Raw genomic sequence first — 25,270 nt, 5'->3', positions numbered from 1 at the left:
TCATATGCATATATTCCTTAAAAATACACTCTCTCTGGCAACATATAATGAAAATATATAGAGAGGAAGGACTCTTCAACAAATGGTGTTGAATCAATTGATTAACTATTTGTAAAATACAGTGAGTACAATAAATACTAACTGAAGAACATGAAAACACTAGTTAGAAAAGGTATCTGCACCCCTATATTCATTGCAGCATTCTTTACAACAGGCAAGATTTGGAAACAACCTAAGTGCCCACTGATGGATGAATGGATAAAGATGTGTATACATACACGATGGAATAGTACTCAGCCATGAAAAAGACTGAAATCTTGCCATTTGCAGCAACACGGATGGCCCTAGAGGGTATTATGCTAAGTGAAATAAGTGAAAGACAAATACCAAATACCATATGATTTCACTCATATGTGGAATACAATAAACAAATCAAACAAAACATACAAAAACAAACACATAGATACAGAGAAGAGAGTAGTGGTTACCAGCATTATGCTAATGTCAAAACCAGAGAAAGAGTACAAAAGAGAAAAACTACAGACCAATATCCCTCATGAACAAAGTCACAAATACCCTCAGCAAAATATTAGCAAATTAAATCCAGCAATACATGAAAAGGGGCTTCCCTGGTGGCTCAGTGGTTAAGAATCCGCCTGCCAATGCAGGAGACACGGGTTTGAGCCCTGATCAGGGAAGATCCCACATGCTGTGGAGCAACTAAGCTAAGCCCATGTGGCACAACTACTGAGCCTGTGCTCTAGAGCCCGCAAGCCACAGCTACTGAGCCCATGTGCCACAACTACTGAAGCCCGTACGCCTAGAGCCTGTGCTCCCAACAAGAGAAGCCACAGCAATGAGAAGCCCGCGCACTGCAACGAAGAGTAGCCCCCGCTCGCCGCAACCAGAGAAAAGCCCGCGTGCAGCAACTAAGACCCAATGCAGCCAAAAATAAAATAAAATCAATTTATTTAAAAAAAACAAAAACATGAAAAGGATAAAACATCACAACCAAGTGAAGTTTATCCCAGGAACTCAAAGCTGGCTCCGGATACAAAAATCCATCAGAATAATTCACCATAGTAACAGACAAAAAAAAAAAAAAAAAAGAAAATGCATATTATTATTTTTACACATGCAAGAAAGGCACTTAACAAATCCAATTCACGATAAAAAGTTTCAGCAAGCTAGCAATACAAGGGAAGTTCGAACTGAGAAAAGGCACCCAACAAAAAACCTACGGCTAATGTACTTAAAAGGTGAAAGACTAAATGCTTTCCCCCTTAGATCAAGAAAAATCAAGGGTGTCTGTTCTCATCATTTTTATACAATATTGATAGTATTGAAAGTTCAAACTATAAATAAATGAGTTTAGCAAGGTTGCAGAATACAAGGTTAATAAACAAAAATCAACTGACAAACGAATTCTAAAACTGGTATGGAAAAGCAAACGACCAACAATAGCCAAAACAAATCTGAAAAGAAAAACTAAGTTGGAGGGCTAAAACTGCCTGCTTTCAAGAATTACTATAAAGTTCTTGTCATCAAAACAGCATGGTGTTAGCATAAAGATGAACAAAGACATAAAGGGAACAGACTAGAGAACACAGAAATACATAAATATGACCAATTGATTTAAAAAAATTTTTTTAACATCTTTATTGGAGTATAATTGCTTTACAATGGTGTGTTAGTTTCTGCTTCATAATAAAGTGAATCAGTTATACATATACATATGTCCCCATATCTCTTCCCTCTTGCGTCTCCCTCCCTCCCACCCTCCCTATCCCACCCCTCTAGGTGGTCACAAAGCACGGAACTGATCTCCCTGTGCTATGCGGCTCCTTCCCACTAGCTATCTGTTTTTCGTTTGGTAGTGTATATATGTCCATGCCACTCTCTCACTTTGTCACAGCTTACCCTTCCCCCTCCCCATATCCTCAAGTCCATTCTCTAGTAGGTCTGTGTCTTTATTCCCATCTTACCCCTAGGTTCTTCATGACCTTTTTTATATTTTTCTTAGATTCCATATATATGTGTTAGCATACGGTATTTGTTTTCTCTTTCTGACTTACTTCACTCTGTATGACAGACTCTAGGTCCATCCAAGTTGCAAAAGTAATTCAATAGAATAAAGACAGTTTGTTCAATAAATGTAATTGGTTTGCAAGAAAATGAATCACAACATGAATGTTACACCTTGTACAAAATTTTTAACTGAAATGAATCATTGGTCTAAAGTGTAAAACTATAAAGTTTTTAGGAGAAAAAACACAGGAGAAAATCTTCAGGATCTAGGGTTAGGCAAGAGTTCTTAGATTTGACAGTAAACATGATCCATAAAAGAAAAATTGACAAATTGGACTTAATCAAAACTTTAAAATCTTTGTTCTATAAAAGATACTGTAAAGAGAAAGAAAAGACAAACTATAGCCTGGTAGAAAATATTTGCAAATTATATACCCAACAAAGAACTTGTATGCAGAGATAAAAGTAGTACCTGGATCTTAGTGTTGTTTTGAAGATTAAATGAGATAATTCAAGTAAAGTCCTTAGTGTAGTGTCTGGCACATACAACCACTCAATAAATGTGAAGTATTATAATTTTATTATCATCATTGTTACAGCATTCTTTAAAGTTGAGAAAATAAAAGCAAGATAACTGTTCATCAACAGAGAAATTGTTAAAATATGTCATGTCTATGACCAGGAATGTTACGCAATGGTTTAAAAGAATGAAGCAAATCTATACATACTAACTTGGAAAGATGTCCAGGATTGCTGTGAAAAAAGAAAATCGCAGGACAGTTTGTATAGTATGATCTCATTTGTGCAAAAAGAAAATTGTATCTTCTTCGAAAGTTTTAAAGAATAACACTAACCAAACTTCTAACAGTTGTCATCCCTAGGGAGGGGCGTGGAAGGGAATGAGGAGGGGTGCACAGGAAGGGTAGGATGTGGGGAAAATTAAAGAGGGTCTTTCACTTTTTACTGTATTTATTCCTAGATCGTTTGGCTGTTTATAAGAATAAGTTCGTATATTTGTGAAAGAAAAAACAGAAAAGCATCAACCATCTTTTAAAAGAGCAGTAATTCACCTGTCAGAATGGCAAAAAGTCTACAAACAATAAATGCTGGGGAGGGTGTGGAGAAAAGGGAACCCTCCTACACTGTTGGTGGGAATGTAGACTGGTGCAGCCACTATGGCTAACAGTATAGAGGCTCCTTAAGGAAGCAGAAATAGAGCTACCGTATGACCCAGCAATCCCGCTCCTAGGCATATATCTGGAAAAGATGAAAACTCTAATTCTAAAAGATACATGCGCCATAGCAGCACTATTCACAGTAGCCAACACGTGGAAACAACCTCAATGTCCATTGACAGAGGAATGGATAAAGAAGATGGGGTACGTATATCTACAACAGAATATTACTCGGCCATAAGAAAGAATGAAATATTTGCAGCAACATGGATGGACCTAGAGATTATCATACTAAGTGCAGTAAGTCAGAGAAGGACAAATACCATATGATTTCACTTATATGTGGAATCTAAAAAAAAATACAAATGAACTTACAAAACAGAAATAGACTCACAGACGTAGAAAACAAACTTATGATTACCAAAGGGGAAGGGTAGGGGATAAGTTAGTTCAGGATTAGTAAATACACACCACTATATATAAAATAGATAAACAACGAAGACCTACTATATGGCACAGGGAACTATATTCAATATCTTGTAATAACCTATAGTGAAGAAAATCTGAAGGTGTACAGCTGAAAGTAACACAATATTGTAAATTAACTATAGTTAAATTTAAAATTTAAAGAGCAGTGATAAAACTATCTTTCATAGATTCGAGAATGAAACACCAGCTTACCTCGGACTGAAGGACTTACCTAAATACAGACTTAGCTTCCATCTGTGGTTTACAAACATTAACAGAGAGCTACTTGGCTGGCAGCGCAAAGAACTAAGTTATTGCCCTAGTTGTGCCACTAAGTAGCTTCGTTATGTCATTGTGTAACACATGTGAGACTCTGGACTTCTGGAGGACAGGGATAAAGTCTCTTTTGCTCTCTCTAGCCAATGGCATAGGGCCTGGTTCAGAGTTGGTGCTCAATTAAAAGGAAGACGGAATGAGCACTCCCGACAGGATCTGAGTGAAAAGCGGCTTGTGAGCACTGACAAATGATCGCCATCTAGTGGCAATACGGGATTCCTACAGAACTTAAAGACGAGCGGAAACTGACTATGGGGTGTGTTTCAGGGACTCCTTTCAACCAAAGAGCATCGACTGTCGAAACGACTATGTCCCTCATTATAAAAAGTTCCCAACCATAGCCTGAGAGGCCCAGGTTTATGTCTTGGAGTGTTGGTAAGATGATATCTAGGTAGTCTTGTGTCCTAAGTCTCCTCCTTCACCACCCCATCACATGCCCCACACGCCTATAAGCTGTGCAAAGTCCACACCTGCCACACCTCCACTGCACCTCAAGAGAACGAAGCTCATGTAATAAGAGGTATGGACACCCATGCCTTCCCGAGGTGGATGAAGTACTAATAAAGTTTCCTAAGCCAGTCTGGTCAGGACAAGATAGAAAACAGGATTGGAAAAAAATCTGCCACGAACTTTGCAGTCCAGGTTCGGCACCTTCCTGCATCATCTGACAATATGCCGTAAACATTTAAGATGTCTCACATTCCGAAGGGCAACAAGGAAAGCTACCTCGAGCTGGCTTTGTAAGTGCTGCGCTCTGTGACAGACCCTCATCTGAATATCATGAGTCTTCAAAGCAGATGCACCGTTAGCGAAGCAGCTGGTGCCTTAGAGGCTGAGCAATAGTGGACCTCGTGTCTATAGACTCGGGGACTCAAAAAGAATGATGAAGGTAAACAGTGGTAGTAATCAGAAGAATCTAGGTGTGTCTACATCTATGGCATCTACACGCTAAGTGGAACATGCCTCTAAAACGCTGCTCAGCAGAACAAACGGCAAAAAACTTCGCAAAGAGGGCTTCCCTGGTGCCGCAGTGGTTGAGAATCTGCCTGCCAATGCAGGGGACACGGGGTTCAAGCCCTGGTCTGGGAAGATCCCACATGCCGCGGAGCAACTGGGCCCGTGAGCCAAAATTACTGAGCCTGCGCGTCTGGAGCCCGTGCTCCGCAACAAGAGAGGCCGCGATAGTGAGAGGCCCGCGCACCGCGATGAAGAGCGGCCCCCGCTTGCCACAAGTAGAGAAAGCCCTCGCACAGAAACGAAGACCCAACACAGCCATAAATTAATTAATTAATTAATTTAAAAAAAGAAAAAAACTTCGCAAAGAGTCGCAAGAGACGGACACTAGTGTAGTCCCGGGTCAATGGAGAAAGGGGTCTGAGCAGCTGTACGTTGCTTGTCCCGAGGACGCGGGTGGACATAATGAATGTTCGAGCTGTGGCTCGTACATTTAAGGTGGGCTCTCCCGAGTGCCCCTTGTCTCATCCTAGCAAAAGTCCATGGTTACCGGAGGTTCTCGAAAAGTGCAGTGTCCGCAGAAAGGAGAAGCTGAGAAGCGACACCCTGAGGAAGGCTGTGGACGGTCGTGTCCGACGACAGCTCCGCGGGAAGACGGTGCTCGCGACCCCGGGGGAAAGCGGAGCCTCCGCGCCCGCCCCGTGCAGGCGGCACGTCCCGGGGTCCCCGTCCCTCTCCCCCACCGCGGCACGGCGACAGGGCCGCTCTTTCGGGAGGTTCCCCCGGCCGCTCCCGCACCGAGACGGACGCCCGGGCTCGCCCCACCCGCCTCCCTCCCGTCGGCTCAGCGCGCTCCGGCTCGACGTGCGATCTCGCTTTCCGTCCGCCGGCCTCGCCCGCAGCCCGAGCGCGGGGCTCCCGGGCCACTCCGAGGCCACCCCGCGGCCACCCGGGGCCCCGAGGACGCGCGGCGACGCCCCTACTCACGTAGCGCTGCAGCTTCCTCTCGGGGGGCGACTTGACGAGCCAGCCCGTGCACACGGCGTCGCCCGCGCTCATCGTGCCGCGCTTCCTCCGGCTGGGCCGGCGTCCGCGGCGGGAGGAAGTCGGCGGGGATGCCGGCGGGGCGGGCCCAGCGCCTCCCGCCCGCCCGCCCGCCCTCCAGCACCGCCCCCGCGGCCCCGCGACCCCCGTCCTGAGGGGACGGGCGCCACCCCCGGCCTCGGGCAGGAAAGCCCTGCGGGCCAGAGCCGGTCCCCCGCCGCCCTCGCCCCCGCCCGCGGTCAGCCGCGTCTGAAGGGCTGGTGCCCGGGCCTCGGGGTCACGAGAGCCGAAATCTAGACCCCGCACCTGCAATGTCAATGCTTAGGGATGAAGAAAAGCCTAACTGCCCCTTGACTTCCCGTTTCCACTTGGTGGTTTGCAAATTACTGCTTCTGCTGTGCCCCTCCCCCGAAGACCTCTTTATCCGGTGATGAGCTCTGCAGCAAAACTAAATCCAAATCATCCATAATCAAAAGGTTCAAAACTGGAAGTGCGGTTTGCAGTCTCTTTGACCCGAAGGCTTTAAAACATGGATCCAAGAATGATGGTGCAGGCGGTGTGCTGAGCCCGGTAAGTAACAGCCACGCACATGACACTTACGCAGACATGCGGCTGCAGGGCCGGTGAGTGTGCACACCACTGGACAGGCATTAGCTCCCTGGATTCATACACACTATCAAGTGGGCTTGATCATGATCTCAGTTGTGCGCGTGAGTGAAATGAGAAACAGGATCATATCACCCTCCAAAGTCGCACAAGTAGGAACTCAGCTGAGAGGCAGCCAGGCCTCTCTGTGCTGCTCTTCGAGGCACACTCTGCCCTTTATGAACACACTTTATAAACAGAAAAGCACGGATATCAAATTTCGGGGCCGCATCCACAATGCTAATCCAAGTGATTAGTATGGCGTCACCTGGCCAGCTCCCTGACCTGTAGTGCTCTTTTCCCTCGGCGTGACACCTCTCCCTTAGAAGTGACACTTGGAAGAAACAAATGCCACATCTTTGACTTACAAAAAGACTTCTCAGCCTCCTACCATACATCTGAAATTTCCACAGTGATGACTCTTGTATGGTCGGGTTCGTGTGTTGTTCTGTAATCAGTCAGGGTTCAGTGGAGGGAACAGAGTTTGCTCTAGGTGTTTCAAGCAGAAAGGGATTTAATTTAGGGAAGAAGGTGCTTATAAAATCAATGGAGTGCTGGAGCATTGGGAGTCTGTGGGCGCTGAAAGCAACAACAACTCACTCCTGGCAAAATAATACTGCTATCCTATCCCTCCTACAAAACTAAAAAGCACTCCCTAAAACAGGACACCAAAAGGCCCATCCGTCACTGTAGCCATCTCTAGTTCAGACACCACCTCACTTCAATATCCTAAAACCTAAAGAAAAACATAAAGCTAACCTCTATCAGTCTTTATTTGACATACATAAAATCTGGAGAGAAGGAATATGGGAAAAGTTTATATGTTCACCACACACACACACACACACACACATAGACGCGCACACACAGCTACTACAATTCTCCTTTCTATAACTGATCTTGAGATCATAATTTCATTGGTCTTTATAACTTCCTTCTTCACTACAGTCCCTGTCCTCCTTTTGCTCTCCAGCCTCAGCTGTTCAGAATTCTTTACCTGGTAAGTCAACCAAACCTTTATTCCCACTGAGCCTGAATCCTTAGTGGTCCTGCCTGGATGTGACAGTAGTAGGAGATGCCCCAGAGGATCCCTTGGATTTGAGACATAGTCCTTCCCAATCCCCTGGTATAACAGTGACCCTGTTTCAACTTGGCAATCAATGTCAACCATCCAAGCCTGCTCAGGAGACCTGTGGTTCAGTGGCATAAAGACCCTAAATGGCAATATGATGGGACCAGCGTGTGGGTCCTGGTTGAAGCATTCCTACCTTGGAAACCAACAGAGCTCTAAGCTGCTCCACGCTGGGAGTAGATGAGTAGGTGTGACGGTGAGAGGAGTCCTTCCCACTTCTTGATTGTGGGCCCGTGGATTCTGGCTAAGGAGGAACAGCACCATATAGCGGCCACCAGCTCACCTCCCCCTTTCAGTGTCTTTTCACCCACCTAGCGTAGGAAGTGAGCCTTCACTAGACTGACCAGCACAGATCCTTTCAGGCCAAGGGTTTCAGGGCAATCTCTCAGTGTCAGCACGTAGCACACGTCTTGTGTCTTATAGTGATTGCCTTGGTCGGAAGCACTGTTATGTGAAATATTGTGAAACTGAGTGCAGGACAGTAAGTCTACGGGTGGCCATGCTAGCAGAAAGGTGGCCCATGACAAGTACCTATTCAAGTGAGGACAAATTGTGGCCCCTTCCCCACAGATGTGGTCTGATTTCATCAGTCGCCACAAGGTGGTGGGCTCGTCCCCCAGGGAAGGCTACCTTATTGGGAACTCGGTGTGGGTCTCTGCTGTGGACAGGCAGAGTACTTAGCAGCAGCAGTGACAGTGGCCATGACCACATCAACTGATGGCAGTTCCTGGGAGGGGAGCCTCACCCCTGCTGATTCCTTTAACCTCTGTAAACAATCTCCCCATTAGATTCTCCTCAGTTCAACCCATAGAGCCTCTCATTTGCTTCCTTCGGAGACCCTGACCAACAGACCTATGAGGTTACACGTGGGAGTCAAGGGCAAGAGTGTCACCCACAGCAGGGGCCACAGAGGTTGATCAAAAGGAAAATACGATGGCAGTAGAGGGCATGATTTCCTTCAACACTCCAGGAACCCACAGTCTGTTTCTCCTTTTAGGACTTGCCAAAGCTCCATGTAACGTTGCAGTGCATCGAGTGGCTGGTACCTGCCGCAGAGACTTTCCTTGCCTGGGGTTCCACTAAAAACACGTCACCTTACAGATTACTTGCTGAAGCACTGGTGGCACAATTTCATGTCGTATATGTTGCCTGCAGAATCTGAAGAGCCCCAGCAAATGCGGTGCCCCTTTCTGAGTGGTAGGTGGTATGCAGTGCAGCAACTCACTGAATATCCAGTATGGTCCAGACCATCTCAAAACATCACTAAGGGTCAGCCTCTTGAGTTTTCATGGGCTTTATCTCCCACACTCTGGCATACAGGTGTCCTAATGAAGCATCTCTGCTACCTCTTGTCCACCAGGTGCAGTAAGCGTGATGTCTTCGGTGTAATGGCCCAGCATGATGTTCACCGTGATTGTTGAAACAATCGAGTTCCATTCATCCGAGATGATGACAGAGAGTCACAGGATGGCTTGTTTGCACTCCAGCCTGGGGAGACTAGATAATTTGAATAGCAAGTGGTTTTTTGGAACCTGGATTCCCTTTGTGGCTTACCCATTTCTCATTTATTTAAATTAGGTTTAGGAAAAACAAATACCGTATGCTAACACATATATATGGAATCTAAAAAAAAGGGGCTCTGAAGAACCTAGGGGCAGGACAGGAATAAAGATGCAGACGTAGAGAATGGACTTGAGGACAAGCAGAGGGGGAAGGGTAAGCTGGGACGAAGTGAGAGAGTGGCATGCACATATCTACACTACCAAACGTAAAACAGATACCTAGTGGGAAGCAGCTGCATAGCACAGGGAGATCAGTTCAGTGCTTTGTGACCACCTGGAGGGGTGGGATAGGGAGGGTGGGAGGGAGATGCAAGAGGGAAGAGATATGGGAACATATGTATATGTATAGCTGATTCACTTTGTTATAAAGCAGAAACTAACACACCATTGTAAAGCAATTATACTCCAATAAAGATGTTAAAAAAATAAAATAGGTTTAGTTTGAAATAGATAACCAACAAGGATCTACTGTATAGCACAGGGAACTATATTCAATATCTTGTATTAACCTATAATGGAAAAGAATCTGAAAATAATATATATATATATAAAACTGAATCACTGTGCTGTACATCTGAAACTAACACGATATTGTAAATCAACTATACTTCAATAAAATAAATGAATAAATAACATTTTTTTAAAAAACAAAAAAGAGCAAGGCTCCCCAACCAAAAAAAAAAAAAAAGGTTTAGTTTGGCAGTTCTTTAAGTACTGTAAATCTTGTAACTAGGAGGACTTATGAAAATAAATATCCACTATTAAGGAAGAGTTTCTATTTTAATTATGTTATGTGGGGCCAAGTGGCCATGCATCTAACTTATTCTCTGTGAAAAGAGAGAAAATTTGAAAAGAAAATTCTCCAATTTCTGGATGAGGGACAAACATGAGGAGATAGCTATACGTGTGTGTGAAAGGCCAATAATGTAAAATCCGCAAGTAAAATCTGCAAACAAAAAGAATTATACACCATGACCAGGTGGGGCTTATCCCAGAGATGCAAGGCTCATTCAGTATATGAAAATCAGTGATATCCACCATATTGACAAGCAAAAGAGGAAAAGTCACAGGATTATATCAATTGATGCAGAACAAACCCAATATCAATTCATGACAAAAACTCTCACAAAACTAGGAATGGGGGGAATTTCCTCAACTTGTTAAAAAACATCTATGGAAGACATATGACTAACATCATATGACTAACTTTGTACTTAAATGGTGAAAAACTGGGCACTTTCTCCTAATGGTTGGGAACAAGGCAAGGCTATGTGCTCTCACTACTCTTATTTAACGTAGTGTTGGAAGTTCTAGCCAGTGCAATAAGGGAAAAAAAGAAAAAAAAAGAAAGAAACAAAAGGCACACAGACTGGGAAGAAGAATTAAAAGTGTCTTCATTTGCAGATGATATAATTGTCTTCATAGAAAATCCAAAGGAATCTACATGAAAAATTCCCATAACTAATAAGTGAGCTTTACAGGATTGCAGGATACAAGATCAACACATAAATCTCTGTACACAATTTCAAGGCTCATTATATAACTACAGTGATCAAGATTGTGTGATATTGGTAGAGGAATAAACACATAGATAAATGGAACGGAGTAGAGAACCCAGAAATAGACCCACATACATTTACCCAACTGGTTTTTGACAAAGGTATAGAAGCATCCGCATGGGGTATGCCACTCCCAGAAAGGGGCCCACCAAGCATCGTACTTTCTTCGTGACAGTGGGTTCGAGGTACAGCAACTTGTTTTTCTCTTTGGAGGGACAATGCCAATATGCTTCAGTCCACTGGTGCCCAGAAACTTCATGAAAGTTTTGGGCCCCTGAGTTTTTATGGGGCTTATCTTTCACTCTGTGGTGAAATATTTGCTACTGCCCGTGCACTAGGTCCAGTCAGCGTGACGTCATTAACGTGGCAGACCAGTATGATGGTTTGGGGGACAATGAGATGATCACGTCAATGCCCAGGGACTTCATTATGGTAATGTGCCCGATAATTGAAGGGACAGTGACCGGGGCTTTCTTTTGACCCTCTTTCCATAATTGTGCTCAGTCCTTCAGGAAGCCTCTGTGGGAATTCATCCAGCTGCCAATTATGCGATCAGGAACTGGGGAAAGAGCCACAGGGGGTCCACAGGGAGAAAGACGCAGACTAAAGACTCCATTTCCGACCAGTGGACCACAGTGGAAAGTCGGAGGAAGGTTTAAAGTACCCAGTTGTGTTATGTGTACCTGGCCTCACCTTCGCTTGAGGGCTGAGTCTGTGAATTGATGGGGTCCGGGAATTAGATGAGGGGCCATGATTTTCCATCGTGGTGATTCAAGGCAGGCTGCCGTTCACCAGATCTAGAGTTTTTGTTGGTGGTGGTCTACTACAGGTGGCCTTTTAACAGGATTCCATGATTCATCACCCTGAAGATCCTTGGGGATAAAACATTCTTGCCATCTTTACATGGCCTTATCCTCTTCTGTGTCCTTCTTCTCTTCTAAGGATACTTGTCGTTGGATTTGGGGCCCACCTGAGTCATCCAGGATGACCTCATCTGTAGATCCTTAACTTCAGTACCTCTACAAAGACCCTTTTTTCAAGTAAGTTCGTTTTCATAGAGTCCAGGGGTTAGGTCCGAAGTGGGGGGCCAGTCTTCATCCCACTATAGATGTGAAGCCATTGAAGGGCTTTGAGCAGAGGAGGGACATGGCCTGACTCACAAGTTAATGGCTCTTTCCAGGGGCTGTGTTGAGAAGACAATATAGTTGGAAAAAACAGAAAGAGGGGGTAAGTGCAGGAGGCGAGTGGAAAAATGTAGGAGAGCCATGGTGATGACATGGACTCCAGTGACAGTATTGAGGGTGGTGAAAAACTACCAGATTCTGGATCTTTTGAAAGCAAAGCCGAGAGGATTTGCTAACAGATCAGATGAGGAGTGTTGGAGAACCATTAGTGAGTACCTGAAATTTAGCCAAATATATACCAACGGAGCATTATAAAATTATGGGATGGGGAGTGTAATTAACTGCTCGTGGATTGGTTGATATTGAGGACTTTGGCTATGTATAAAAAATCAAGTTAGAGCATTAATATTATTACTACAGGAGGGAAGAGGGCTTGAACCTGGAGCTTGCTTGGCCGTTCAGTACCACAGCCACGAACCCGCTTTGACTGTCCAGCAGTTCACATGGAGCCCCGTCGTGGAGCTGAAATCTAGCTGTGCTGTAACCGTAAAGCGCACACCAGAAAGACTTGGTACAGAAAAAAAAACACAAAAAGAGCGTAAAATATGCCATTCACAATGCTGTGTATTGCTTATATGTTGAAATGATAATATTGTGGATCGCTGCGTTAAATAAAGTTTGTTATTAAAATCGATTTAACTTTTAACGTTGTACTTTCTTTTCCAAATGGCTGCTGGAGAATTTAAAAGTCCACAAGTGGCTCGCACTCTTGTTTCTATCGCCAGTGCCACTCTAGCTGGATGGGAATTACAAGCGGCAAAGGACGCTATGCGCCTCAACGTCTTCATTTTGCCATCGGGACTGATACGACAGCCACCTTCAAGGGTCGGCGAGGAAGCAAGGAGCGCTCAGGCGGGTGCCCGTGCGCTCCCGTCCGGGTAAAACCTCAACGAAGGAGAGCGAACCGCTGCCGGGCCATGCCCACAGACTACGAGCCGCCCCGGCGAGCTGCGCAGGCGCTCCTAGACCTGGCCGCCGAAGGCGGGGAGAGGCCCAAGGCGCACGCGCGGACGCGCTAGCGTCCCGGCCGCGTCCACCAATGAGAGTGTGCAGCCGTCCCGCGCGCGCTTGGGGCTCTGTCCCGCGAGCCCGGCCCCGCCTCGCCCCGCCCCGCTGCACGACACGCACGGGGCGGCGCACAGGTGGGCGGGCCCTAGTGGCGCGGCCTGACGGCGGCGGGAGTCCGCGGTAGCTTCCTCGGCGCTAGCCCACGCGGCTCGCACGCTCAGCGGGGCAACATGGCGGACGCGGAAGGTACGGGTGGTTCTCTCGCGGGTGGCCGGGCGGGTTGCCGCGGGCCGGGGCCAGATCCTTCGGCTAGGGGAGCCGGGGGTGGGGGGACAACTTCGAGGCCCGAGCTTTCCGCTAGCTCCAGCTGCCGGGCCTCCTGCCGACCTTGTCGCTTGGCCTTGGCTCCACGGGTGAGGGCGAGAGAGCGAGAGGCCCCCGCGGTGACGTGACGCCACCAGCCCGGGCCTCCCGCCGACGGTACAGTCCCCTTAGGGCCCGGGCCGCCGCCGCCAGCTCGGACGCCGCGGTCAGCGCCGCGCGATGAGGGGAAGCAAAGGGGCCGAGGGGCTCGGGCGTGCGCGGAGCGCTAAGTCGAGAAAAAGTTCTAGGGGCCACCAGCCCTCGGGGACCGTTGGGCGGTCGCTTACGGGCCCGCGGCCAGAGCGCCGTGGGCGTTTCAGCCCCGCGCGGCCACGTGGTGAGCCGGGATGGAGGGCGACACGTGCGGCTGCTGTCTGGAGCCCGCCGTGCAGCCGCGCACTCGGCCTGACACCGGCGGCTTCCCCTGTGATCCTAGACAAGCATCCGTTTTCTACCTACCCTTGTTTTAAACTTCATTGTCTTTATTTTCGGGGAAAACTCCTAATTCTTGTGTGTGTGTTTTTTTTAAGTACTTATTTTACCGAAGAAGCATAAGAAGAAAAAGGAGCGGAAATCCTTACCAGAAGAAGATGTAGCAGTGAGTACGAATATGTTGTACTTTGCTTTGACTGAAAAGAAAGGTTTCTTAGCTGACAGATTACAGAAAAGAACTGTTTTTAAAGGCTTTGGAGGAATGGGCTGTAATTGAGTGGTCGTCGTGTAGAAAGTACTTTCTTTGCGGTCAGGCACACCCTGCTAAGTGTTGCTGGCCGCACCAAGTGCTCCCCCTGAAATTCTCTTATCAGACCCACTGCCCCGCTTTCTCTTAAAATTGCTGTGCCCGTCGTGGTGGCACTTCGCTTACGCTTCTCAGCTCTTTGTTCATTTCTTTTTCCTTTGGAGGTCCCGGGGAAAAGGCATAGACTACCTTGCTTTTTATTTCAAAGGTATAGACTTCTGTGGTAGTAGTGGAACTGTTCAAAGTCAGGTGGGAAGTCTAACAGGCTGTGTTTCTGTCCTGTGGAAGGAAATACAACACGCTGAAGAATTCCTCATCAAACCTGAATCCAAAGTGGCTCAGTTGGACACATCTCAGTGGCCTCTGTTGCTAAAGGTATGTGTTTCGCATCAGGTCAACGCTTGGCTTTTACATTGTTTTTGAGTATTAAACAGTTGATTGAGAGTGCATCCTGGACTTAGGAAATGCTAGATGAGGCCGTCTAAAACACTGTTCCTCAACGTGTCTGAGATGAAGGACCAGGGTTTGTTCGGGTTTTTTCCCCCTTCATTTCCAATGTACCCAACACTTGTAGAATACAGGTAAATTTTACAACAGTGTCACACTGCTATCACATTTTATAATCAATTCTCAATTTCTGTACTTAGCCTCACCTTACAGACCTGTCCTGGTTTGTGGAGTAGAACATGCTTGAGAGCATACGGCCAGTGCCTGGCATGTTAACTTGCTCCCTAGAAGTTACTGGCTATCGTGTTGGGTTTTAACTAGGGTACTTCGGTGATGAGTTAAATTACAAGTTTCACAAATGACATAATGGGCGCCAGCTACGAGATTAGGAGGCAAATTTATTGAAAGACTCCTTGACAGACTGTTTGAGTAAATCACTAAATATGAGGTAAAAGAGAGATTTGCATATAGAATTGAATACAGTTGAGTTTCTGCTTGGCCAGATGTGTCTGCCATTTAGACAGCATCTGCTTCTCTATTTTTACCTGCTGGTAAACCAGGTTGGCAATGTCCCTACTGTCATGGAACTTAAAATCTAGGGGTGGGAGATACAGTTAAAAAAATCATTGCTGCTTGTGGAAAGTACCAAGATGAAGCTAAGGGGCTTCCATTGACGGGAACCCTTTCAGGCTTGTGGTGGAGCCCTGGAAAGGAGAGTGAGAAGGGGCAGACGTGAGGAAAGTGGGGTAGGAGTGCCTGGGGCAGGTGCAGACCAGTCAGGTGTGCGGAGCCGTGTTGCCAGTCCCCCTCCATTTGGTCCCGGAGAAAATCAAAGCTAGTCCATATTGTACTCATAAGCCTGCACAGTGAAGCCCAGTTTGTTCTGTAGTACCCCAAGAGGTCTTTCTGGAGGAGGATCAAATTTGTCGTATTCTTACTCATATAGGTAATTTTTCCAGCATGTGGGGAGGCTTAGCGGTCTGTCACAGCACATAGTGGAAATATAGGAGTAAGATCTAAAACAAGAAGCTGAAGCGTCACCATATCATGGTTCATGGTGGTCCTGATTCTTGTTTCCCACATGTTAATGATTTATTGTTTGTTTTGTGTTGTATCATTGCTTTCTAGAATTTTGATAAGCTAAATGTAAGGACAACACATTATACACCTCTTCCTTGTGGTTCAAATCCTCTGAAGAGGGAGATTGGGGACTATATCAGGTAAGTGTGTTGGAAACAGCACTGTCCAAACTTCCGTTCTTTTCAAAATGACCCTTTCACATCAGTTATTCACGGAGGTAGCGGTGGCATCGCCCTAAATACACTATCCTGTACCCATGGTGAACTCTTCTTTTTCACTCTTCAGATTTAGTTTTCATTAGAGGACCAGAGCCAATGACACAGTAATTTCTTTCCCATTCTAGGACAGGTTTCATTAATCTTGACAAGCCTTCCAACCCCTCTTCCCACGAGGTGGTAGCCTGGATTCGGCGAATACTCCGGGTAGAGAAGACAGGACACAGTGGTACCCTGGATCCCAAGGTGACTGGTTGTTTAATAGTGTGCATTGAACGAGCCACTCGCTTGGTGAAATCCCAGCAGAGCGCAGGTATGTGGGAGAGGGAGGGAAGACGGGGCTACTTTGAGATTGGAAGGCTTTCTGTGTTTCCTTTCCTTTCTACCTTTTGGCTCTCAGAAATGATTTCTTCATTAGTAAAATCATAAAACAAAAACAGAAAACAGAAGCAAGGGATATTCTTGGTGTGTGTGTGCCTTCTGTCCTCAGCCAGACCCTGGTGGGGCTGCCTTGTTTGGAGTTCTAGGTGCTTTTTATGCACACGTTGAGCCCAGCTCCAGGCCTGTCACTCCACGCTCCTCTAACCGCCCTGCTGCTTCTGCCTAAAGTGCCTCTCCTTCATTGGCATTGGGGAGAATTCTACTTGACCTTCTAAGGTGGTCTCCAGTCAGGCTCTCCACGGGCGCTCCGGCTGTCCCTGTCAGCATGTTGAAAGTTGAGCTCTCGATGAGATAGCGTCTTCAGTCCTTTCTCACATCTGCACCGTGAAATCTGTCTTAATGCAAATTTTACAGAAACAGGAGTTCAAATTGCCTGCTTTTTCTGGCTGTACAAAATGGGAGTGATATAATCATATAGAAAATACAGAAAACTCAGTGGCCACACCTGACTACTCTTTTGTCATTTTACAGGCAAAGAGTATGTGGGAATTGTCCGGCTGCACAATGCTATCGAAGGGGGGACTCAGCTTTCTAGGGTAAGTCTGTAATTGTAGGGAAGGCACCTGTTAGCAACTGGGGTCTCTGAGGCCCTTGCCCTTGTCAGTGGGCTGCCGTGGCCAACCTGCTCATGTCCTTTCTGAGGAGAGGCTTCTGCTCAGCACTGAGCCATCCCTATGTAGTTGAAGAAAGAGTCAAAAATTGAAAGGCCCTTTTAGATCCTAAATGATTGAAAGAGACCTTTTGTGTTTCAAGTGTGCCCTTAAACTCCCCAAATCTGCCCTTTGATCTTATTTGAGTTTTGCTTTGTGCTTATTCTCAGGCCCTAGAGACCTTGACGGGTGCCTTGTTCCAGCGACCCCCGCTCATCGCTGCAGTAAAGAGGCAGCTCCGAGTGCGGACCATCTACGAGAGCAAGATGATCGAGTATGATCCTGAAAGGAGATTAGGTGGGTCCTTAGGCCTGTGAGGCACTGAGCCCACGTAGAGCACACGTGCGTAGGAATGAATTCTGGAGAATTAGTCTCTTAAAAGTAGATGCCTTTAGTATGTGGTGTAGTCGTGGCCTGTGTCCGTTGTCTCTAGTTTTGCTGGTGCAGATAGAGAATAACTCTGGGTTTCTCAACCAGTGGTGTGTTTACTTGGGAAAATATGTACTACTTTTGCATGTGTCTTAGGAATCTTCTGGGTGAGTTGTGAGGCCGGCACTTACATTCGGACGCTGTGTGTACACCTTGGTTTGTTATTGGGAGTTGGTGGTCAGATGCAGGAACTCCGGCGGGTTCGTTCCGGAGTCATGAGTGAAAAGGTACGTCATCGCGGGGCTAAGAGTTTTAGAGCCGGCTGTTACTTGGGTCCTCCAGCCCTTGGTGGAACTCTACCTGCTTCACATCCAAGAAAAGGCAGTTTCCAAAGTGTTGAGTTCAGTTCAGGGCAGCTTCCCTGTTCTGTTAATTAAACTTTGGGACATTGAAACACAGGCTGGCGGGGGGGTGACTGGATGGATAGCATTACTCTATTCATTTACCTCCTAGCCTACAGATATGCCTCCTTAGATTTAATAGACCAACAGGTAAAGAGTGACTCCGAAGAGACCGGAGACTAATGAGCTTGGACTAGCAGACGAGACTAAATTCATTCCGTGTTTGGAAGTGTGAGGTCCGTTTGCCTGTCGGGGATACAGTGGCACTCGAGTAATTTTCATATGTGGCTACTTTCCAGGACCACATGGTGACGATGCACGATGTGCTGGATGCCCAGTGGCTGTATGACAACCACAAAGATGAGAGTTACCTGCGGCGAGTTGTTTACCCTTTGGAAAAGCTGTTGACCTCTCATAAACGGCTGGTCATGAAAGACAGTGCGGTAAGTTCTGTTTGGACCAAATGTGACCTTGAGAGATGAGATATGGTCCGTGTCCTGAACACTTCATTCTGTTTAAAGAGATGAAATTGGGCTTTGTGAACTTGTAGCTATTATTTTCCCTTGGTTTATTTTCTGGTTTCGTAGATTGGACACTGGATTCATTTATTTGTTTTTTTGTTCTTGGAAGCATTTATGATTAACTTTTTATTAAATCAAAAAGAAATATAAATTAAAGTAGAAGTTTAATGCTAGGAGTAATTTCATTTCGAAATAAGGCAAATACTTTAAAAGTAAGTAACTTGGTTCAAGAAATAGACTATCAGTGGTACATAAACTTTGCCCTCTTGTAAACTGGTAGTTCTGCATGTGCCTAAGACACCTTGGTTTATTTAAATTATTGCTAGAAAAGGTTGTTTTGATGGGGATAAAAGGTTGAGACTAAAGAGTTTCAGAGATACGATAAGTTAGTTCTCCATTAAAGGCTTTGTTTTGTTTAAATAAATCCTAGTTTGAGGTCATAAAACCTAAATGTCACAGAGATTATCAAGCTTTTTTTCTTAGTATACTTACTAAATAACCTTAGAGTAATCTTAACGATGAAAGGAAATCTGCAGTTATTTGTGTTGCTTTGGGTTTCCTCTTTAGTAGTTGTTTAAGGTTGAGTAGTCCAGAATTGTAAATAGCCTTATTTTTAATGGTATTATGGTCAGAGAATACGGCCTTCTGTAAGTTAAGATGCTTTGTGGCCTAGTGCGTAATCAATTATTGTTAAACAAGTAGCAATAAAAATTTTTTCTAACTTTTAAAGATATAAATTTTTGTATATATTTAATAACTTGAGCTTGCTCGTTCATATTTAGATCTTAAATTACATAGATGTTTGATGACTGTATAGATGTTATAGTTTGTAGTAAAAGACATAAAAACTAATGAGGCATACCAAAACATGCCCCTATAGCGACTGAAAAAACTTAATCACGTAAAACAGAACAACATAAATGTGATCCCCCGTTGCGCTGGGGTCAAACTGGTCGCTTCTGGGTGAATTTCAAGGGAGGGTGGAATATGGTGAGTGAAGACAAGGTGGCACGAGGCGGGTTGGACGCATGGAGTGCTGTCGAGCTCGGGGAGAGTTGGCCTCGGCAGTCTTGCTTGTGAGTTAACTTTGGGAACCTGTCATTATCCAGATTTCCCAATAAATCTGATACACCTCCCAGCTCTGTCAGAGGTTTTTCCCTTAATGATTAGAGGCATAGAGAAGAGCAATTAAGGAAAACTGAGGCTGGGTGTTGGTTTAGTATGAAGGCAGCTCTAAGTGCCCTGGGTAGGAGTGGCTGTTTACGGCCCCCGCTGACATTTCTGAGTCGACACGCGTGAAGCGCCTGGCCCGTGCTGGGTGGTTGCCGTGAGCCTGAGTCCCTTCATAAGCTAGACCGCGGCCAGTGGCCATGGGTGTCATTGGTCCTCTGTCACGGGTGGGGGCGGGGTGCAGGGCGGCGGCCGCCTGGGGCCGCGGCGCTCACCAGGGACACCACCCCGCAGGTGAACGCCATCTGCTATGGCGCGAAGATCATGCTCCCGGGCGTCCTCCGGTACGAGGACGGGATCGAGGTCAACCAGGAGGTGGCGGTCATCACCACCAAAGGGGAAGCTGTCTGCATGGGTAAGAGGCGAAGGCGCCCTTGGCCCTCCTGCGCCGCTGCAGCCAGGCTCACTAACGGGCTCCCCTGGGCCTGGCCCCTCGGGCTCATCCGATCGCTGTGTCGCTCTGGGTCTGTCGGGGTGCTCACAGCAAAGGGCCATGTCAGACAGGCATAGGCGGCAGGGAGGTAAGTGGGGCTTCCTCTCGCCCCACTGGCTGCTGTTAGGAGCTGTGTCTCAGCAGTTGGGCTCTCCTCGGCTCTCCAGTGAAAGGAGGAAATCATCAGCGAAGTGGGGGTGAATGGCTGTGGTAATTAAAGAGCCTTCAGTCCACTCCTTGTCTGCTTGCAGCACTACCTTGTGAAAGTTTAGCTACTGTCGGATTGTCCCTGTGTGTGGCCTGAGCTCCAGGCAGGACACGCATGTCTTTGGGGTTCCTTATTGAGGTGTCCCTTCCCCTCTGGCTGCTTGCTCACAGCTGAAAAGGAATTCTGATGACATGCTTTATTTCTTGTGCAAATTACACAGGTTAAATAGCTGTGGTTTACTTATTAAGAGGTCCCTTCTGAGGACCTAGGAAGCATTGATTTTTATGAGTGTGATTAGTGTCAGTATTTTTTGAACTCGATAAGTAATGTGATTTCACAGCCTTTCTTCCCCTAATGGTGGATTTCCTCCATATGCAATGCTCAGCAAAGGAAACCTCAAGGCAGGAGAGCTTAAGAGTTTTAAATAGGTTTTTAAAAGTTGTGTAAAACAGTGGCATTCGGGCTCATTGATTATGGAGTCTTTCCCCTTCAAGTCGTTCTTTTATCTCTTTCCAACGCCTGCAGCTATTGCATTAATGACCACGGCAGTGATCTCCACCTGTGACCATGGTATCGTAGCCAAGATCAAGAGAGTGATCATGGAGAGAGACACTTACCCTCGGAAGTGGGGTTTAGGTCCAAAAGTAAGTGGGACTGGGCGTGTGCCCTGCTGCCTTATTCTGTTTTGCCTTGTTGAATCCTCACTTGGGCAGCTCCCACTGTGTGTCCACTGCCACGTCCTAGCCTCGTGCTGGGCTCTGGGGAGTCAGTGGTAAGGAGAAACGGGCCTGTCTCAGACCTTAGAGATTTCAGTCTAAGGGGGACAGTAGATAGGCAGTGCTCAAATTGCACAGTGGCGTGGTGAGGGCCTTAGGAAGGGGTGTGGCGGGTGCCTAACGCGCCAATCAGCAAGGGGTGTGGCGGGTGCCTAACGCGCCAATCAGCAAGGGGTGTGGCGGGTGCCTAACACGGTCCCCGATGAAGCCTTCTGAAGCCTTCGGCCTGGCCGGGGAGTCAGGCTGAGGGATCTGGAGCCACGCCCGTGTGCGGTACGTAGTGTTAGATGTTGAGGTGAAGCGGGGAGGGAAGAGTCCAGGGCTGCTGGAATAGCATGTGCAAAGGCCCTGTGGTCAAAATGACACTGCAGAGGCTCCCACTGGTACAAAAAGGTTTGCAGCCTTTCGTAAGTCCCATGTTTGCTCCTATTAGAGGGAGGGTGAGTTTGGAGCACTCTGCTGAGAACACCCAAGGGGGGCACCTTAGTTGCTGTGTGTGTGTGGTTGTGGTACATGCTTTATGTGTTGACACTGTACTAACGTTGAAACCCTGACGGTCCACCAGGCAAGTCAGAAGAGGCTGATGATCAAGCAGGGCCTTTTGGACAAGCACGGCAAGCCCACGGACAACACGCCTGCCGCCTGGACACAGGAGTACGTGGACTACAGGTAAGGGCGGGCGGGATGTTTCCCAGCCACGTGGTGGGCAGAGGGCACGCTGGCTGCAGTGCTATAGTGACCGCAGGGGAGGAGGGGAAGGCGGGGAGCCCAGACGTGGGAAAGGGGTGGATTTAGTTTGGGGGAAACGTGTAGGACCTGAGGGGACTGGCCTTGGGGCGTGTGGAGTAGCCGCTTAGGGCGTTGGGCAGCACGACAGACAGTTAACCCTTTCTAGTCTGGCTCATGGCACTGCAGCAGGAGTCAGTCTGCGACAGCAAGTGGTGAGTTGTTCTGTCCAGCATCAGGGTGTTGATGGTGGCCTTAGGCTTGCCGGATCTGCTGGGAACGACTCTCACCTGTCGCTCCTCTTTCAGCGATTCTGCCAGGAAAGACGTCAAAGCCCCCCAGGTAGTTGCCGAAGCAGTCAAAGCCCCAAAGGTGAGTGGCGTGCTCTGAGGGCTTCGCCATGTGCCGTCCAGCCACACGTGCTGGCTCAGCGGGGTGGGCCTTCCTGCCCCCCTCGGGCTCTGCAGGCTCCAGTTCACGTTCCCTGTCGTGTCTGCTGGCAGGGGTGTGGGCTCAGCTGAGGCCATGACCCCGGAACAGGGTTGGGTCAAGGGGCGGCACAGGCATGTTGAAGTAGAGGCCGTGACGCTCGGGACCGGACAGACCCCTCCGGACGGCACCAGCTCAGTGTTGGACCGGCCGCGGGAAGCACTCGGGGGCTGCGGGCTGTTGGTGTTAGACTGCAGGATGGCTTGTCTGTACCTCGGGTGGCACAGAGTGTCCTGAGAAGAGCTGCTTGTGCCCTGCTTGGGGCCCGCGCTTGCCTGTCTTCTCTGAGCACTCGTGGGAGCGCCCCTGGGGGGCATGCGGTCCTGCCTTTGGCTTCAGTGAGGACGTGGCCTTTCTGGCCCGGCCCTGTGTTGCTGCCCTGGCGCTCCTGCTGTGCCCCTGGCTTCCTGGTCTTTGAACCCTTGGTAAACAAAGCCCTGTTGGGGTCTTTGAAAACTTCCTGTTGGATCCAATCAGCGTCTTCTCTGCTGGCTCCTCCCCTTTTGACTTACTGAAACTTTCTCATCCGCATTTGCCCAAGATCTTAACATTTGATCAATTGTCTCCACCTTAGCGGAAGCGAGAGAGTGAAAGCGATGAAACCTCTTCAGTGGCTCCCCAGTTGGTCAAGAAGGAAAAGAAGAAGAAGAAAGACAAGAAGGCCAAAGCTGCTCTGGAGAGTGTGGACGAGCCGGGAGATGGGGTGTGTACAAACACGTCCAGGGCCCAGGGCTCTCTTTGTCCTTGAAGGGGAAGGAATTGCCCGCTGGTGCCGGCTTGGTTACTCGGGGAGTTGCCCTGTGGGAAGGACGGGGCCGGGCCCAGCTTTTTTATAGTAGCGGCTCAGAGTTAGGGTTGTGTTGATGGTGGGTGGGGAGGGTGCATGGCTGGGGGATCTAAATGCAGGGGCACCGTGGAAAACGCGGGATTTGTGTTATGTGCAAAATTTACGTATTGCAGGATATCCTTACGGATCCTGAAAAGGCTTAGTTGACTGTGTGGAACTTCCCTGATTTCCTTTGGGGAGAGTGGCAGTGCTTAACAGACGCTTGCTTTCTCTTTCCCCCAGGACAGTGACACCACCAAAAAGAAGAAGAAGAAGAAGAAAATAAAAGTGGAAATCTTCGCTGACTAGTGGACGCCACTTGAAGCACTGTGTCCAGGTGGGAGGAGGAATTAAAGCCTTATTGAGAAAACATAACTACATTTGTTCTTGAGGGAATGAACCTGAGATCCCGGAAAGGGCGGAGAGTCCGGCGCGTTGGAGCAGCTGCTGCGACCTTGCTGACGTCCCCTGGCGCGGTCATCCCATCTTGTCCTGTTTTAAGGACACCGGTGAAGGGGGCGGGTGTCTCCCCTTCAGACCCGGCACTGCCCGGTGAGCATCCGCAGCTGTTTCCTGGGGGCCGTTTTCACGTCATGGGCCTCTCCTAGTTTGCTTCCCCCTTCCCTCATCAAAAAAGTTTATAAAAATCAAGTCTGCTCAGCAAAATGGTATAGGGCAAGTAAAAAAAAAATATAACTGAATCATGTTATTAATTGAGGGGTAATCATTTTTCCAGTATCTTGTGAGGACTCTAGTGTCAGTCTCCTCTGTCACCCCGTATTTCCCTTCTAGATGGAGGCCTGGCCAAGGGCTCTGTCGTTCCATCTCATGAGTTATTTCCAGTCACTTCTTCACTGCTTGTGTATATAGGCACCACTTCAGACACTTAAATCCACCTGTGAGAGAACCCCCAAAAAACCATGTCTCTGTTCTTTGTTTTAATCCTCAGTTAGCTTCATTGCTGGGAGAAGGTTGTAATTTTTACTTATTAAAGTTTACTTATGAAATTTTTAAAGTATTCCTGTTGGATTTTCTGATTGTTGATCTCAAACTAGGAGGACAGAAAATATATTTTGATTAAAAATGTTGGGTTTCCCTGGTGGCGCAGTGCTTGCCGATGCAGGGGACACGGGTTCGAGCCCTGGTCCGGGAAGGTCCCACATGCCGCGGAGCGGCTGGGCCCGTGAGCCATGGCCGCTGAGCCTGCGCGTCCGGAGCCTGTGCTACGCAACGGGAGAGGCCACAACAGTGAGAGGCAAAAAAAAAAAAAAAAAAAAAAATGTAGGGACCTTTATGTCCTAGTTGAAATTTGATGCTTTTGCTTTATGTTTGGTTACTTTTCTTTCTCTGGTTCTGCGTCTTGTAACACTTCCCTTTGGGCCCGTCATCTGGCATGAGATCAGATACTCTGGAATCTTCATCAAGACACTGACGAGATAAGAGGGGACTCATCACAAATTAAGTGATGTCCAAACTACTTGAGAGGAGAAAGGTTCTCAGTATTACGTGGTGGGTGTGCAGGGCGGGAGGTGCCAGTGCCTGTGTCTGTTGACAGCCCTCAAGTAGCTGCAGACACATCTGGGCGCAAACTCGACGAAGGGAGCCGCTGAAGTTTTTGCTTGGGCTGGAGGCCGGGTGAGTGACAAGAGAGGGCGCAGTGGTGGAGGATGTTTAGGAATCTGAGGGCCTTGGTGAGAGGTCTAGAGCAGTTTGTGGGGAAGTGCTGCACTGCTGGCTTGTCACGGCCTCTGCTGCCCGGGACCCTGAGCGCAAGTTGCACAGCTGGGCCCTAGACGTGCCAGGATGTACGCCTCCGGGAAGTTCAGTGTGTGGGTTCCCATCTGGGGTGCTCGTCTAGATTCAGGAGGCCTGCAGTGTGACTTCTGAGGGCACAACTGCATCTTAGTTCTTTGGGGCTAATGTGACTCTCAGCTGTGTGAACAAGGGAGCAGAGTATTTTGTTCTGGACACATTAGTTTAAATCTGGGCAGCAAGTCTGGGGTGCTCTGAAAACCATGTTGAGAATAGAAGACAAAGCTAAAAGGAGTGGTTATTAGGAGGAAAGATAGATCTGGTAGACATGTCGAAACCAAGGCCAATGCAAGTGGAAGCAAGGACTTCAGAGCACTCTCCCCACTGGAGCAGAAACTGGACGGTCCCCTTACACCTTTGCTCCCAAAATGTTTTTTGTTTGTTTGTTTTGTTTTTTGCGGTACGCGGGCCTCTCACTGTTGTGGCCTCTCCCGTTGCGGAGCACAGGC

General features: G+C 47.6%; 2 protein-coding genes and 2 non-coding genes across 6 annotated transcripts in view; 3 read left to right on the top strand and 1 right to left on the bottom strand.

Annotated features, from left to right (window-relative positions):
• GAB3 (GRB2 associated binding protein 3) overlaps positions 1-6,041 on the bottom strand; it is a 58,374-nt gene extending 52,333 nt beyond the window's left edge. For all 3 annotated transcript variants that reach the window (XR_009538412.1, XR_009538413.1, XM_060137211.1), the window contains exon 1: positions 5,949-6,041. Coding sequence is in view for 1 of the 3 variants with exons in the window: in XM_060137211.1 (XP_059993194.1) it covers positions 5,949-6,020 (72 nt within the window). In the remaining 2 variants the exon portion in view is untranslated. The remainder of the gene's footprint in view (positions 1-5,948) is intronic.
• Positions 6,042-13,220: 7,179 nt separating this feature from the next.
• On the top strand, positions 13,221-24,027 carry DKC1 (dyskerin pseudouridine synthase 1). Its single transcript, XM_060137869.1, has 15 exons — positions 13,221-13,341; positions 13,989-14,056; positions 14,486-14,572; positions 15,773-15,864; positions 16,068-16,252; positions 16,852-16,916; positions 17,201-17,327; positions 17,556-17,686; positions 18,100-18,243; positions 19,786-19,906; positions 20,718-20,836; positions 21,534-21,637; positions 22,003-22,066; positions 22,758-22,886; positions 23,253-24,027. The coding sequence occupies exons 1-15, from the start codon at positions 13,326-13,328 to the stop codon at positions 23,316-23,318; spliced, it is 1,518 nt and encodes a 505-aa protein (XP_059993852.1). The 5' UTR covers positions 13,221-13,325; the 3' UTR covers positions 23,319-24,027.
• On the top strand, positions 17,786-17,921 carry LOC132514157 (small nucleolar RNA SNORA36 family). Its single transcript, XR_009538649.1, has one exon. It is a non-coding gene; the product is annotated as a small nucleolar RNA SNORA36 family (small nucleolar RNA).
• On the top strand, positions 21,840-21,968 carry LOC132514159 (small nucleolar RNA SNORA56). The gene has a single exon (XR_009538651.1). It is a non-coding gene; the product is annotated as a small nucleolar RNA SNORA56 (small nucleolar RNA).
• Positions 24,028-25,270: the final 1,243 nt, after the last annotated feature.

Source organism: Lagenorhynchus albirostris, chromosome X (genome assembly GCF_949774975.1).
Source record: "Lagenorhynchus albirostris chromosome X, mLagAlb1.1, whole genome shotgun sequence".
Taxonomy (NCBI): Eukaryota; Metazoa; Chordata; class Mammalia; order Artiodactyla; family Delphinidae; genus Lagenorhynchus; species Lagenorhynchus albirostris.
The sequence above is the reverse complement of the archived record's forward strand: the minus strand, read 5'-3'. Positions and strand labels throughout refer to the sequence as shown.